Source organism: Monodon monoceros, unplaced genomic scaffold (genome assembly GCF_005190385.1).
Source record: "Monodon monoceros isolate NGI ecotype Baffin Bay Population unplaced genomic scaffold, NGI_Narwhal_1 Super_Scaffold_19, whole genome shotgun sequence".
Taxonomy (NCBI): domain Eukaryota; kingdom Metazoa; phylum Chordata; class Mammalia; order Artiodactyla; family Monodontidae; genus Monodon; species Monodon monoceros.
Window position 1 is genome coordinate 10,793,868 of NW_021703775.1, and position 16,648 is coordinate 10,810,515.

Here is a 16,648-nt window from a genome sequence, read left to right on the forward strand (position 1 = left end):
GAAAAGCAGTTTGACCCTTTTGTGTCGTGCTTTTAAGATTTTTAAGGTGGGCTAAAATATTTTAGTCTAAGGCTAAATATTTCTGTTTAATCTGTTTAGTCTAGGGCTAAATATTTCCCATCATTGAGGCAAGGCCACATTGAGTACAGCCCCTTAAATTGTGAAACTGTGGGAACAGACACTGTTCCTGAACCTGTGCAAACTGGTTCTCGCTAATCCATTAGGACAGTTCTTCCCTCAGCCTTGGGAAACGTCTTCACATGCGTGTGCTGATTAGTAAGGACTCTTCTGATATTTGAGGGGGACCCTCTGCAGACATCTGGCATTCTCTGTGTGCAGCTCTCTCCTCTCTGGCACTCTATCATGTAAACTCTAGCTCCTTTGGCTCCCTGTACTCTCAGTTCCATCACCTCAACTGAAGGAGTCTTCCAGGCTCTTCCTGGGTTCCCTCTCCCTCCTTCACGGTCTGGAAACTCTCAAAGCTGTTAGCTTTTTAGGGCCAATCACAGGGCTTATGTCATTTGTTTCTCATCTCTCAGGGATCACTCTTCTTCATTGCCTGATATACGTCTCAAAAGCCATTGTTTCATATGCAGTGGCCAGTTTTCTTTGTTGTTTTTTCAGCTTGTTTATTTTGTGTTGTTTTGTTTTCTTTTTTCAGGCAGGATAGTAAATCAGATCTCTGTTACTCCATCCTGGATGAAAAAGGAAATCTATGTTTAAAATTTTTTTCTTCTTTTATTTTTAGTACCTTGACTTTTATGCAACTAGGTGTGGTTTTCTTTGTAGTTATCTTGCTCAGGGGTCACTGTAGGTTGATGTTCATCATCCATTTTTCAAAATTCTTAGCCTCTGTCTCTTTAAATACGGCTTCTATCTCATGTTCTCTCTCCTCATATTTTGGGATCTCAACTACATGCATGTTCGACTTCTTCACCGTGTTCCACATCTCTCTTTTCTGAATTTTCCATTCATTTTTCTCTCTGTGCTTCAATCTGTTTATTTTCTACACACTGTCTTGCAGTTCATTTATCTGCTGTGTCTAATATGTTAATTAATCTACACACTGAATTCTTTTTTTTTTTTTTTCCTCTTTTTTTTTTTTTTTTGCTGCACCCACACAGCTTACAGGATCTTAGTTTCCCGACCAGGGATCAAACCTGGGCCCTGGGCAGTGAAAGCATGGAATCCTAAGAATTGAACTGCCAGGGAATTCCCTATATACTGAATTCTTAATTTTAGTTATATTTTTCAGTTTTAGAATTTCCATTTAACTCTCACTGATTCCGGATTTCTGGTGAAATTCTGTATCTTTTCCTCTATTTTCCTGGAAATATTAGTCATTTATTAGTCATAGTAACTCCAGATACTGGAGTTATGGAAGTCTGATAACTCCAATATCTGGATCACATACAAGTCTGTTTCTTCTACCTTTTATTCCTATTATGCCTTTTAATTTTGATTCAACACTGATACTATGAATTAAAAACTGTAGAAGTTTAAGACATTTTCTTCCTCCTATACAGGTTAATTTTTCTTCTATCAGGGAGGTAGCATGCAAGCAGATCTCCTCAATTCTGCTCTAGGCTAATTTTAGGTCTGGTGTGTTTCAGTGTTACCTTTCCCGCTAGGGCTTGGCCCTGCTACTGTTTCATGTGAATGTCTGGGATTGGCAGGCCTTGAGTACCGCCCTTTGTCTCCTTGGCACTATGCTGTTGTTGGAATCGTTGCCCACATTTTTAGCCTCCTGGTTTCTGCTAGATTTCTTGAAGTTTTATCCTGCGCATGTGCAGGTTAAGATTTGGCAAATGCCTCAAGGGAAGAGTGTGTCCAGGTTTTTGAGTTATTATTCCTCTTGTCCCCTCCTATCTGGGATTTTGCTCCTCAAGTTCTAGTCCTGGGCAATCATTAATCCAACCTCTGGCTCCTCTGCCCAGTAGCACTGCTGCTTTTTGCTGGGACTCTACTTCTTGTAATGAATTGACAAATGCCTCTGGGAGAAAGCCAGAGTAAATATGGAGCTCCTCAAATGAGTCCCTTCTCTCAGGAATTCTTGTCTCTCAATCAAGTCTGGTCACTATGGTTGCCACCAATTCCTTTAAACTTTATGTAGTTTGTTCACTTTTATATTTGCTTTTGTAGGAAGAGTCAGTCTAATGCGAGCAATTCCACTGTGGCCATAACTGCAACAGAAGTCTCTAAACAGTGCATTTTCATCTGAGGTTTTCAAAGCAGCTATAAATCAGTAATATCATTAAACTTTTAAGTTTAAATGATTAAATGGACAAATTTTGTATCTGATTACATATTCTGAAAAATACAGTTAGATGCTAAGATTTTAAACTCTCTATTATGAAAACAATCAAATGTCAATACATACAAAATTAGGTACCTGTTCATTTCAAAGCTTTATAATATTAGAAATTAATATTATGTGTTTTAAAAAAAATCCGAACTGAAAACCCAAAAAATACAGAAAAATAACTTTAATAAAAATCAATTAACAGAGAAAAAGAATACGAACATTTAGTTTATTAGTATATACTGGTATCTGGGGCCCTGTGAAGAATCCATCCTCCTCTGAACGTAAATAAAGGTTTATGCATGTGTAATATTTGGATAGTTTGGGGTTTTTTTTTTTTCTTCCAGAAAAAATTCTCAACAATAACACCCAAACATGAATGAAGCCAAAAACCTAACTGGAGAAAATAACTCAGTTTAGAAACACCTCCTAACAAGAAACTAAACCCATCAGTGGGTAATACAGGTACTGAAAAGAGGATGTAGATGTGCAATTACCTTCTAGTCCTATAGACGGCAGGTGCCGCGGGGCTGGCACTGAGTGGTAGACGAGGAAACAGGCCAGCATGCTCAGCTGCGACTCCTCGCAGGGCTGCCCGTTGAGGTAGGCTTGCACACACCCATCACCCCCAGCTGTGAGAGAAGCACACATGGAACAGAACCAATCGATTACAGAACTGAGAGGCACAAGGAATGCCTTCTTTTTATTATTTTCTCATCAAGAGCTCATTGAGCACTTACCATATACCACACAGGTCCTGTATGGGCATTAAGGCTACTGTGGTAAACCAGACAGAGTGCCCGTCACTGCGGAGTTTAGAGTGCTGCGGGGGACGGAGATACTACATACCTAACGATGCAAACAAATGCTAATCATAAATTATGATGAGTGCCATGAGGGTGCAGTGGTCACCATGGTCGTCTCCCCAAACACCCATTCTACCACCCTTCCCTCCACTGTCACATCTGAGGGGACTGACTGCAGCTCCAGGACTGGGTCCTGATTTATCTTGGCCAGAGGTTCTCAAGCTTTAACAGGCATCAGAATCACCTAGAGGACTGATTAAAACACAGATGGGTGGGTCCCCACAATTTCTTGGATGGGGCCAGAAAAACTGTATTTCTAACAGGTTCCCAAGTGATCCCACTGTTGCTGCTCCAGAGACCACACTGTGAGAACCACTGGTCTGGGACAATCAGGGCAACCCCACTTCCCTGACACAGTGACTGGTTCAAGGACAGGCAGACCTAAGCCATTCAGAGAGACACTCTACCCCGGGGATTGATCGAGGAATGTGCACGAGTTCCAGTGCAAGCCAGAGACACAAGGAGATGCTTGAGAACATGTTTGCTAAAGGCTTCTGGGAAACAAATTCCTCATTCTTATGGCAAAGCTCCTGGAAGCAACTCTATTCTTCCTCTGAGTTGGAGGCAAGGAACTGTTACAGTCAGTTCATTGCCATCAGAAAGAAGTACTCTGAGGATAAAGCCATGGCACAGAGTGTCACTGATGGAACCTCAGAGAAATGGAGCTGGAGCCACTGGAGCGACAGCCTGCCGTAACTGTAGACTTCCAATTATATAAGTTTATAGGTGTCCTACTGTTGGAGCCAGGCTGAGTCAGGCCTTCTGTTACTTGCAGACAAAGGCATTTTGATACAGAGAAAAAGGTTGAGAGAGAGAAAGAGAGAAATAAAGATGGCAGGAAAGCTGCCTGAGGCAGTGTGGTCTTGGAAGGCCTGTGTGGAAGGGGCATGTAAGTGGAGGCTGCAAGAATGAGTATGAGTTGGGCAGGCAAAGAATGAGAGGAAAAAGGTTCTCGGGAGGGAAAGCAGCACATTCAACAGTCCCGTGGTGAGAAAGAACTCCATGCTTTCGGGGAACTGGAAGGGACCAGGGTGCCTGAGTGGAGTTTGTGAGGAGCAGGTGGTATAGAAAGAGGCTGTAGAGGGAGACAGAGGCCTTGCTGGTCATGCGGGGCCTGCTGGCCACATGGTACAGATTTTTTTCACAACTGAATCAGCAGCCTTTGCGAGGTTTTAAGCAGAAGTGTTGCATCTGTTTACTCTTTGAAAGACCACTGTCAGTTGACTAGAGACAGTGAGAGGGAGATGAGAATGAAAAGCAGGAAGACTTGCAGGAGGCTACAACAGTCGTCCAGGCAAGAAATAATCACGGTTTGTTCTAGGAGAGAAGCAGCAAAATGTGGACAGAGTTAGGAGATATTTAAGAGTTAGGACTGAAAGGATGTGGTAATGGATTGGCTACCGCAGAAGACAGGAGAGGGAGGGAGAGGAAGGGGCAAGGGTGACTCCCAGAAAGGTAACGAAGGAATGACCGTGAAATAGTGATGAAACTAAGAAAGAATGGTCGGAGGGTTTTTCTTTAAAAAAAAGAATTGGGAAAGTGTGCCGTCACAAAGGTCAAGGGAGGTCTGTTTCCATAAGAACGAGAGGGAGCGACAGGAAGACTATCAGGGGTCCACTGAACCGGACATGAGGATGTTAGTCTGGTGGGAGTGGGAACATCTGGGGGTGGCAGCAGGAGGGGTGATAAAGGAGGCAAGAGGAGACCCTGCTGTGGCAGCCTGTCAAGAGAGGAAGGAGAGAGCACGGTTGCTCACAGTTCCTCGTCAACAACTTTCTCATGCCTACTGGCTTTTTTTTTTTTTTTTTTTTGCGGTACGCGGGCCTCTCACTGTTGTGGCCTCTCCCGTTGCGGAGCACAGGCTCCGGACGTGCAGGATCAGCGGCCATGGCTCACGGGCCCAGCCGCACCGCGGCATGTGGGATCTTCCCGGACTGGGGCACGAATCCGTGTCCCCTGCATCGGTAGGCGGACTCCCAACCACTGCGCCACCAGGGAAGCCCTTGCCTACTGGCTTTTTGTTTCACCGATTTTCTCTACACTTTTTCTGCTTCCAATTTCACTGATTTCAGCTCTTATATCCTTGCTTTGGGTTTATTTTGTTTTTCTTTTTCTAATTTCTCAAAGAACTTAGATTAGTGATTTGAGACTTTCCTACTGTAAGCATTTAGCACTATAAATTTCCCACTTTAGCAGGAAGACTTACACTACAAAATTTCAAAATTTACTCTAAACCTACAGTAGTTAGGGAAGCATAGTACTGGCATAAAGACAGACAGACATACAGATCAATCGTACAGAATTGAGTCCAGAAACAGACTCACACTTATACAGTCCACTGATTTTCAACAAAGGCTCCAGAGCAATTCAATGAGAAGGAAAAGTCTTTTGCACAAGTGGTCCTGGAACAACTAGATATCCATATTTAAAGCTGAGAAAAAAGAAAACTCCCAGCTCACACCATGCATAAAGTAGGAGAACATATCTGCAAAACATATCTGACAGAGCTTGCAGCCAGAATATGTTAAAAACCCCAACACTCAAGACAGCCAATTTGCAAAGGGTATATGAATAACTAACACATGCAAAAATAATTAACATGATGAGTCATCACGGAAATGCAAATTAAAACTACAATGAGACACCACTACATATTCAGTAGACTGTCTAAAACTACAGACTAATAATGCCAAAATCTGCACTGCATCCCATTGCTGGCAGGAATGTAAAATGGCACAATTTGGAAAATAACTAACTGAGCATGTCAATGGGTGAATGTACAGATGATATAAGAATGGCAGAATGTTGATACTGTTGAAGCTGGGTAATGGGATTTATTATACTATTATGTTTACTTTGCATTATGCTTTAAATTTTCCATAATAAAATATAAAAGTAAATAAAACTTTTTAAGTTCTTCAAGTTTAAACCCATTTTCTTTGTTCAATTAAAATCCATTGGAGGAGATAAATCACAAAACATGTACACAATATGATCAATCTGCTCCATTTTCAGACTTCATGGCTATAGTTTGGGTTACTAGTGAGCTACCTTAAAAGTCCATATATTCATCTGTGATTTCACTGAGACACAAATATGAATGACATTTTCCAGTGCTGTCACACAGCCTCTGCATCGTCATCTAATTTATTGTTCTCCACCCCAAAGCTAATAGTATCTGTGAGGGGAGATCACATACTTAAGAGGTTTTTTTTTTTTTTTTTTTTTTTTTGCGGTACGCGGGCCTCACTGTTGTGGCCTCTCCCGTTGCGGAGCACAGGCTCCAGACGCGCAGGCTCAGCGGCCATGGCTCACGGGCCCAGCCGCTCCGCGGCATGTGGGATCTTCCCAGACCGGGGCACGAACCCGCGTCCCCTGCATCGGCAGGCGGACTCTCAACCACGGCGCCACCAGGGAAGCCCAAGAGTTTTTTTTAAAGTGATAGTTCTTTTTAAATAAAAAAATAAATACACATTTTTGGCAATCAGAGTGGCAAGTCAAAGCTGGTGAAGGTTACTTACAATGCTGTAACTCAGCACCACCAAATGCCCTAAAGAGCAGTGAGGAGAAAGCAATTCAGGGCACTGTTTTAGAGAACGCTCTAGTCACTGCCAAAGCTTCATCACATTATACGAAACATGCAAATCAGAGAATCTGCAAAGGTTTAAGGACTTATTTCTTATCAACAGCAAGGGTCTGCTATGGGTGATCAAACACTAAATTGAAGTAAAAAAGAACATCAACACCTATAAAATAACATGTATTTTTCTCCCAAACATGAGAACAAAATGATTATCATATTTTTAGAAATTGTGAAACTGCACGAGCTTTCAAATACCAAGAAGAAATACCAGAGCACATGCAGGTGTTAAACAGAAACACTGGGAGTTTGAAATTGCTGTTTTCCATATATATCACTCACAATCTGGTTTACAGTTAAAGCTTTTCGGAATTTTTTTTAAAAGAAACAAATAGCGTATTCATATCGGGGGAGAGATGGGTGCAGATGGGAAATAGGGAGGCAAGGGTCCCCCTCATGTTTGCCAAAAACCACTGCCCCACCCGCCTCCACCCTCACCTCCCTCCTCTGGGGAGGGGCCCTGGCAGGCTCCCCGCTTCTAGTGGGTCTCCCTCTTCCTCCTCCCCTGCACCTCCAGTGCCTGGGCAGAGCCCACCCCGGCTCTAAAGCCGGGTGAAGACAGGCTCAAACTAACGTTCTTCCCCCTTCCTCCACCTCCCCCTCACTCCCATCTCTTGTCTAACTAAAATACAGAAAAAGCAAGAGCAGCTGGGACCTGGGAGCATCAGTCACCCGGGGGCTGGGGCAGGGCAGGCAGCGGAGCCTCAGCCAGGTGTAGTGGAACACGCAGATAGCTTTAAACATAATTATATTCGAATTCCTGGGTTCTACCAGTTACTAACAACTTTACAGAATTAGGAACTGTTCCTACTGATACCACTAGAGTTAGTATTTACTCAAAGCAAGTTGCTGTCAGATACATACTGGAAGCATTAGAACTGAAAAGAATAAAAAGATCAAGGGGTTAACTATTAAAAATCAATTTCAGGCATATATTACACATCAAACAGCTTTCCATATATCAAAAGGCCCCATCACTCGCCTCCCATGATTACTTCTACACTGTCAGGAGTAATTTCAGTCTCCCTGCAATCACAAGGCAGTGCTTCTGCTGACAGAAAGCCAGTTACATATGCCCCAGGTCCTCACTGACTGAGTCACAGAACTGGTAAAAGAAGCATTCACTCTAAGTCCACATCAAGTTTTCAGTGTACACAGGGTAAAGGCAGAAAAAAGGGCCTCAGGTAGGTGACAGGCCACACCCCTAAGAAACAGAAGAGAGAGGCACTGGAAAGAAACATGATCTGATGTTAGAAAAAATAAAACAAGTTCCTAAGTGTCAAGTGGTATTTAAAATGCTATATATATATATTCTCCCCGTGGCTTATAAAGCAGAGTTAAATATATTTGTTAAAGAAGTTAAAGTAGATAATCAATGTAATTCATCGAACTGGAAACATTACATCTATAGCCATTCGGGATTGTACTCAGACTTATCTTGCTTTCCAATGGAAAAAAATGGTCAAAACAGAAACACCTGAGTCCCAGTGTAGCTTAAAAACACAAAGGGCGCAATGCTGTTATTACCTTGTAGCCACTGGTCCAGAGTATTATCAATAGTGCATTTGACAACCGGGAAGAATTCCGAGTTCATAAAGAGCCCTCGCTTAGGGTGGTTCTGCAGCCGCTCCTGATGGCTTCTGGAGCTGAAAAACTCTAACACCAACTTTATCTGCCAAAGTTCAGATGTCTCGGACATTTCTCTTCTTCCCAGTCTTCTTACAGCCTTGCAGAGAAAAGAGAAACAGCAGTCTACTTAATGAAAGAGTAAAGATGCTAACTGTCACTTCCTCAGAGTTGTATACTAGAGTATTTTTAAAATGTGCCTCATAAGATCAATAAAGGGCAGAGGGGAACCCATTCTGGGTTTTGCTGCAGTCTGCCCCACAGAGGAGCCCCCTACTGGGTTTACATACATGGCCCACTCTCTTCAAAATGAACATGAACAGCTTTCAGGTGAAAAAACAGCAAAGGCAAATGAGCTCATTCTTGGCTCAATGGCTCTGAAAAATGAAGATCAATAGGTCTACAGCCAGTCACCTCTGGGAAACCCAGGTTGGGTACAATGACATGGCCAGGATCAGGCCAGGGATTCCAGGGGTCAGAAGGCAAAAGTATTATTGATAGTGCTGTTCTTGGGACCCATCTGCAAAGTCACCACGGCTGCAACCAGAAGGGATGTTCTTCTCTAGATACACACCCACAACTGCAAGGGGTGAAGAAGGTTCAGAGTGTAAAAAGAGAACACACTCTCAGCCAGCAACTAAAAAATGCAACTCATTACTTGGCTGTTGTATAGAGAGATACTATGAGAAGCAGTACCAGTGTGGACATCATATATTCATACTTATCAACCAAAAAGGTGGATACCTGACAATAATGGCATTCTAGGCCTACTCGGTTACACTGGAACTGGCCTTTTAATTAAGATTGTTACTTAACACAGGTTTTGCGGAATTATCTCCTGTGTTTTCCCACTCAGTTTTTCAGTCGAGATTATTTTTCCATTAGAGATTACTTCCTTTGACTTTAGACACTGAGTCCCAAATTCTCATCTGTGAACTCATTATATCATAGTCACTCGAAGGGCTGTTTAAAACTACAGATCCTGGACTTCATCTCAGAAATTCTGATTCAGTAACTATGGAATAGGACTTGAGGATCTGAATTGTTACGATTTCCCAGATAAATTTTAGCCAAGTTAGAAAACTACTGGCTTAGTTTAACTGCAAATTTGAGTCTGAAAGATATGACACTATTTAAAAAGCCATATTTATTACTAATAACCTAAAGTGAATAAATTAGTCCGATCCTTTAGCAAAGCTGTTGAGCATTATCTTCTGCATTACCCCTTTTAGGCTCTTTTAAAACAACAACACGAAAGAAATTTAAAAATGAACTCCAGCTCCCTAAATCCCCACATGCTGATGCTGTAACCTCTGCGAGCTTAATTACACAGGTGTAACTGCACAGTACTGCTATCCTCAGGGCACCGTCTGTTCACTTACTGCTCACTTGCATAATCTTTTCCACGAAGGGGCTTTATCAGGAGGAAGGCAAGAGACATGAGGATGCTAGGGGAGAAAGGAAGGGAACGTGCTCTTCCTCTACTCGTCAGAGGAAGAGGCCAGAAGAGGCGAACCCCTGGAGTAACCCCACTTGTCATCATAAACTCTAAGCTATACAGAGCTTTCAACTTTGATAGGGATTCCTTTTTTAAAATTCTAAAAGCAAATGAGAAACTAAAGAGATGGACACAGAGAGAATCTTACCTCACTGTTCGTATGTTATGTGAAGTACAAGATAAATCTCATCAGAATTGGAATAGGTTTTTTGAACCATACCTGATCCATTGCTATGTATGCAGGTAACATCTCCGGGGTCTCCTGGGTCACACATTCATATAGTACTGAAGAAAAGAGATCCAGAATTTCCTGTTTCTGTGGAAAGTCAGAATCTTTTTGTAGCACATCAATGTATATTCCAAAATCAATTCAAAAAACAACTGTAAAGCAATTACTATGGCCCATTCTTAAGTTCTGCAGTGAATGATATAAAAGGGCAAAACAGCTAGGTCTTTATAAAATCAAAGTGCTTGCAATATTAAACACCAATGAAATATAACCAAAATTAAGTCCCATGGGACAGTTAAGGTTGTAAGTGCTGTGGATGAGAGGAGTGAACCACGCTGGGTAAAATGAGCAGGCAGGACATCACAGAGCTATGTCTTGGGTTGGGCTAGCAAGAACAGGATCCAGAAAGGGCGCCCAGGATCCACCACACCAAGATGCAGTAGAAACACTGAGCAGAACAGGTTAGGGGGAGCCTGCACAGCAAGCCCAGCTGGGGTTAAGGGCAGGTGTGGGCTTTCACCAGAGACCTGTGGTCTTGAGTGCAGGCCCCAGCCCTCACTGGCTGTGTGATCTTGGGCATGTGACATCTCTCAGTGGCAGTATCCCCATCTGTAAACCCACAACAATAAAGTACCTACCCTCTGGGTCAGAATTAAAGGAAAAACTTACAAAGAGTACTAAGCAGAGTGCCCAATATACAGTGAAAATTCAGTAAGTAAGTGGCAGGAAGGTTATATCACTTAACTTTCAAAGCAACAAGGTAAGGTAGGTTCTATTATAATCCCACTTTTAGAAATAAGGAAACTACATCTCAAAGAGGTTGAAAAATTTTCCCAAGGCTATATACACTTGCAGGCAATAGGCCATCAATCCTGGATCATCTAATTCCTACATCCAGTCCTTGCCACCTGAAATGATGGATTAAATCAAAGATCTATCAGCAAGTACCCTTTGAATCCTTAAGAGTATGGTTTTACGACCAACAAAAAGAAGGGTTATGAAACAAATAGAAAACAAAATTAATAAAATTATGTAAAAACAAGAGAAGGGTAGTAAACACTGAAAACATGAATTAGTACAAGAATGGACATAAAGTATCACCTATCAAAACTAATGCCTTAGGAATTTTAAGTTGTTTTCTTCTATCAAGGTAGGAAGTTACTGAATTTAATAGTTTTAGACTATGAAAAATCTATACTTGCCAAACAAAAATCACCCAATGTGCCTGAGGCATGTTATCAATATCAAAGCTACATATGGATATTTTAGGTTTTTTTGGTGGTCCACAGATAGAAACAACAAAGTCTAGCAAACCACATAACATATACCTGACCCATGTTCACAGTTGGTTTGCAGAAATATTCAGCAAATGACAATAGTGCTGGATCAGAAGTGAATGCTGAAATCGTTTCAGGCTAAAAAATAAACAAACAAGCATAAGGGAGATAATAAAGATTTTTTTCATTACTACTCAAACTGTAACGCATGCACCTATAACCTACCTTATTTTTTTCACACAGTGTTCCCACAAAACCCAAGGTAAAACTTGCTAGAGCTTCGTCAACCTGTTCTGCTGAGAAGTTTTAAGAAACTTCTTTTTTTTTTTTTTTTTTTTTTTGCGGTACGTGGGCCTTTCACTGTTGTGGCCTCTCCCGTTGCGGAGCACAGGCTCCGGACGCGCAGGCTCAGCGTCCATGGCTCACAGGCCCAGCCGCTCCGCGGCATGTGGGATCTTCCCAGACCGGGGCACGAACCCGTGTCCCCTGCATCGGCAGGTGGACTCTCAACCACGGCGCCACCAGGGAAGCCCTTAAGAAACTTTTTGCACAAGCTACCGTGAGCTACTGATTTATCAAAACAGGTGCTTCTTACACAACTCACCCAAAAAAGGCTTTCCCTCTCCTTCCTTAACGAACTGAAAGGCAAACTAGAAACTAGAATTGTTACTGAAAAGGTAAGGAAAAAAGATTATCACTCTAATAAGCCACTCAAAAAAAGACAAATGCTGTCGTAAGGTCATTACAGTCATCAAAGTCAGAGAGAGAGAAAGCAGAATGGTGGCTGCCAGGGGCTGGGCGGAGGGCAAATGGGGAGTTAGTGTTAATGGGGACAGAGCTGCAGTTCTGCAAGATGAAAAGAGTCATGGAGATGGACGGTGGCAGTGGCAGCACAACATTATGAACGTACTTAGTACCAATGAACTATACACTTAGAAGGTTTAAGCCACTATATTTTTTTATGTTATGTGTGCTTTACCACAGTAAAAAAACTGGAAGGAAGGGTGAGGAGGACTGTCACTCAAGTTTCAAGACTGAAAATGGAATATGAAGGTATTACCACTTTCCACCGAGAGTCAGTTTACTTCTGAACTCCCAGCATGCAGGAAATGGAGGTGTCTTTTAACTTTTATAAATTTGCCCCATTCAAACTCAAGTCTAAACTTATCTGTTTTCTTTATAAATTGGATTAGGATCTTTGAGATGGGCCCTAGTTTATAAATCAAAGCAACAATGCTAATTCAAGTTAAACTTTGCCCCAAAATCCTTCAAAAGTATTTCATAGGGACTTCCCTGGCAGTCCAGTGGCTAAGACTTCACCTTCCAATGCAGGGGGTGTGGGTTCAATCCCTGGTCAGGGAGCTAAGATCCCACACGCCTCCTGGCCAAGAAACCAAAACATAAAACAGAAGCAATATTGTAACAAATTCAATAAAGACTTAAAAAAATGGTCCACACCAAAATAATCTTTAAAAAAAAAAGTATTTCATAGAGAATGTATTGAATACTGACAAACAAAATTCACTGATGTCAACTATATCTATTTATTCCCTGGAAACTATTATAAAGGCTCAGTCATACGAACTAATAAGTGCTACCTTGCAAAAATCTTTTATTTGGACCATGTCTTAAGTAAATCTTAATGGATTTGAGGATTAATTATTAAGCTAAATTTTTTTTAGTGTTAAGATATATTCTGACTGTCCCTGCCACTAAATGTGAATCATCCTTAGAGTCCTGGCAGATGGTCCATATTTTATAATGGTTGTCACAGAAAACAGCCAACAGTCCCATCATTCATCCTTTATAATATGCAATGATTAGAGAGAGCAGATCTACCTGAACGGTACCATAAATGTTATCATAGAAGTACATGCTTTGGGTGGACTAGTGGGATTTGAACCTATTCCCTTTCATCATTCAATTTTGGGGGGGGGGGGTTTAAATTGAGATATAATTGACATATAACAGTTTATTAGTTTCAGGTGTGCAACATAATGATTCCATATATGTATATATTGAGAAATGATCACCACAATAAATCTAGGTAACATCCATCATCACACAAAGTTATAAATATTTTTTTCTTGAGATGAGAATATCCTTCAGTTTTTACCAATTACTACCTTGAAAGCCCGAGCTTCAGAGTTCCTGTTAGCAACAGTCTGGGCCAACAGACTTTGCCACCCCATTGGATCTTCCTTGTATGAGAGCTGACCCGCTCTGAGCTTAACATATAAAACCCCGTCCTTGGAAAGAATTGACCTGAAAGAAAACAAGAATGAATTTAATATGAGGTATTACTGGCAGTTGTTGGCTGGGAATGTAGTGTTTCCCAATAATAGTATTGGGAAATAAGTGAAGTCTTAAACAAGACTTCACATGAGGTGAAGTCTTCACCACTTTCCACTAAGATATATGATTATTTACTGTGTCTAAACTCAATCAGTCCCTACAACAAAGTCATAATCAGGTTCTGCTTTTCTCTGCCATCTAGATTCACGGGACCTGGTAAATAAGAAGTCATTCTGACTATTGGCTCAAGTGTGGACTTCAAAGGAGGTATTTTATCTAACATGTCTTCATACTCCCTTAAATATCTACTGATTGGTTTATAGCAAAAAGAAAAGGATGCTGCAAATCTCAGACAGAACAATACAGAAAACAGCTACTATATAGATAGTCTGGGAGAAACAGAAATGAGGACTGTACTTTAAAAACTGTTACAAGCTTGTTAAACTTTCTGGGAATTTAAAGACTTAATTTACACACTAACTGAAGTGTAAAATTATTAACACTCTCTGTTCTTCAAAGTAATTACTTGCATATTACTATTTCCGCCCAAAAGTAATCTACCATAACCTCAATTTTATGAGAGGAATATAACAAGAGAATGGTAAAGAGATGCAACAGAAGATGTGGTCTGACAAACACCAACTGTTACAAAGTTCCCTTTGTAGACATATGTAAATCAGCCTCATTTTCTTAAACTAAATCTTTCATTATTGCTCCAAAAGACAATTCCACTACTGTCCCAATTTAAGTCACTTCAAGTTTCTCAATGAATTAATATAAATAGGATTTGACTTCTAAATTTAAAATTTTACTTTCTAATACAAACTGTTTCAAAGATACAGACCACTTTATTCAACACTACATATTGTCCTGGGTGACATTAAAGGGTGACAAGGAGCATTCTACATAATAATCTATAATTTATATCTTCCCATATATTTCTATTCCCTTCACAGACACATCTGAGAAATTCTATATACTTACTTCAAGTGTTGGGTTCCCTTGCTTAAATCTATGAGCAGTTCCCAGTATCGTGGGCCTTTAACTTTAATCTGCCAAGATAAATGTAAACAGTCAATCCAATGCTGGGAAAGTGCTAGTTTGATAAAATGAAACCCATGCTTCTCAGAGGAAATAAAAATAAAATGGGCCAGAAAGAGATACTGAGAGGTTAACAAGCCCCATTTCCAGATGGACATGTAAGTGAATCATGTTCTCAGGCCATCTCAGCCATCAGTAAAGAGCCCCCAGTAAAGACCTTCTCTATTCCTCAGGACTATTCCTCCTGCGCTGCTTTGCCATTTCTTATAAAACACTGAGAAAGCATAGGCTTTTATTTAGCTATCTTTAAATACTATGCTGTTCTGGCTGAATTTACCCCTTGGATAAATCTCCCTATTCACATCCTACTTACCTGCTTTAAAAGGTGGAGTTCTGGAAGAAGGGTAGGAGCCATCAATTCTTCTTTGGTTTGTTCATACCACTGAGTGCCCTTTACAAATGTAAAGGAAGAGTCACAGCTCACTATATAGTCAGGGAGAAGTACAAAAAGAACATCACTCTACACTTCCCCTTCCCTGCAGTTTGTAGGCAGATTGTCAAACGGCACAAAATCCTCTCTGATACTCAAGTCTGAAAGGGCTACTGTCTACAATCCTTTGCAGAGCTAGCACCACTTTCCAGCCCTCCGAGCCCCGCACTTCACCTGCCCGCAGTACTGAAGCTCTGCACTTGCGAGGCCTCTGGGTTTCTGTATGTTGTCTCCTCTGCTGGGAACGTGCCCGGTTTAGCTGGCAAATCTCAGCCCAGACACCGTGTCTACTATGACGGCCTTCCAACCCCCAGAGATGCTGGATGGGAGCACGTCTCCACTCCCCCTGCATCCCACACAAACCTCCAATTATCACAATTTCCTTAAGGAAAATGACTATGTCATCTCAACTTTGTACCCCAGAGCCTAGCACAGTTTTGATATTCGGAAGGTACCTAACAATTTTCTGAAGGAAGGATACGTGACTTGTAATCTATCTGTACATCTAAATCAAAGATCTCTCATCACATACACAACCTTGGGCTTTAAAGCACTCTGCTAACAAATCTAAGAATCATTCTAATAGAATTCGTTTTTTAGAACACTGCTATCAGCTGTGTAAAGTTAACAAGGACATTTTCAAACTACAAGCTCTAAAGATAGAAGAGCAGTTGATGGTCTCTAAAATATTACACCCATAGACTACAAATGAGCCTGAATGGACCGGCAGAATGTACAAGAACTTTGGAAGCTTCAATTTTTACATGAGTTCAACTCACTATTGTCATCTTTTAAAGGACACCACTTTCAAAATATTTGATTTGCAAAGATGGATGAGTGGCAATAAAATTACAAATCAACAACAGGGGGAGAGAGTTACCTTATAGGTCACTTCTAAGAGGGCATAGCAGGGCGTGTTTGTGTCCACATCCACGGGCACGAGAAGTCTCGGTTCTGCAGCCAGCACATACAGGTGCCGGAGAGCCTGGAGGTGATACCTGCTCAGAGAAAACACAGAAAGGTGGTGAAAAAAGCAGGTGACGGCACATGAGCTCTACAATCTGCTGTGGTCTACGGGTTAGACCAAGTCAGAGGCAAGCGATACCTTCTCAGGACAGCGATCCTAAAGGAAGATGATGAGGCTCAATTAAAGAGTAGCGGAGGAAAGATGTGAAAACAAAGTAATGGAGAAATCCTCTTTAAAAAATTAGACACGTAACTCTTGACCGAAGAACTGAGTCTTCACAGTTAAGGGGTTTTATAGGGAAGTAAAAATTATCTAAACATGAAAATATTTAGTAATTAATTGATCACTTATAATGTTAGTTTTCAGAACCTTTTCTGCTCAACCCAGGCATCTCCTTTTACCTTCTATGGGATCTAC

The 16,648-nt window shown here is 41.2% G+C and overlaps 1 protein-coding gene across 7 annotated transcripts in view; it reads right to left on the bottom strand.

The window, feature by feature from the left end:
• ANAPC1 (anaphase promoting complex subunit 1) overlaps nucleotides 1–16,648 on the bottom strand; it is a 102,953-nt gene that overhangs the window by 3,517 nt on the left and 82,788 nt on the right. For 6 of the 7 annotated variants that reach the window (XM_029231949.1, XM_029231951.1, XM_029231948.1 and 3 more), the window contains 8 exons: nucleotides 16,145–16,262; nucleotides 15,148–15,225; nucleotides 14,718–14,785; nucleotides 13,565–13,703; nucleotides 11,490–11,576; nucleotides 10,153–10,248; nucleotides 8,336–8,534; nucleotides 2,800–2,934 (listed from right to left, as the gene is read on the bottom strand). In XM_029231949.1, coding sequence (XP_029087782.1) covers nucleotides 2,800–2,934; nucleotides 8,336–8,534; nucleotides 10,153–10,248; nucleotides 11,490–11,576; nucleotides 13,565–13,703; nucleotides 14,718–14,785; nucleotides 15,148–15,225; nucleotides 16,145–16,262 — 920 coding nt within the window. The remainder of the gene's footprint in view (nucleotides 1–2,799; nucleotides 2,935–8,335; nucleotides 8,535–10,152; nucleotides 10,249–11,489; nucleotides 11,577–13,564; nucleotides 13,704–14,717; nucleotides 14,786–15,147; nucleotides 15,226–16,144; nucleotides 16,263–16,648) is intronic. The other variant, XM_029231952.1, reaches the window with a different exon arrangement.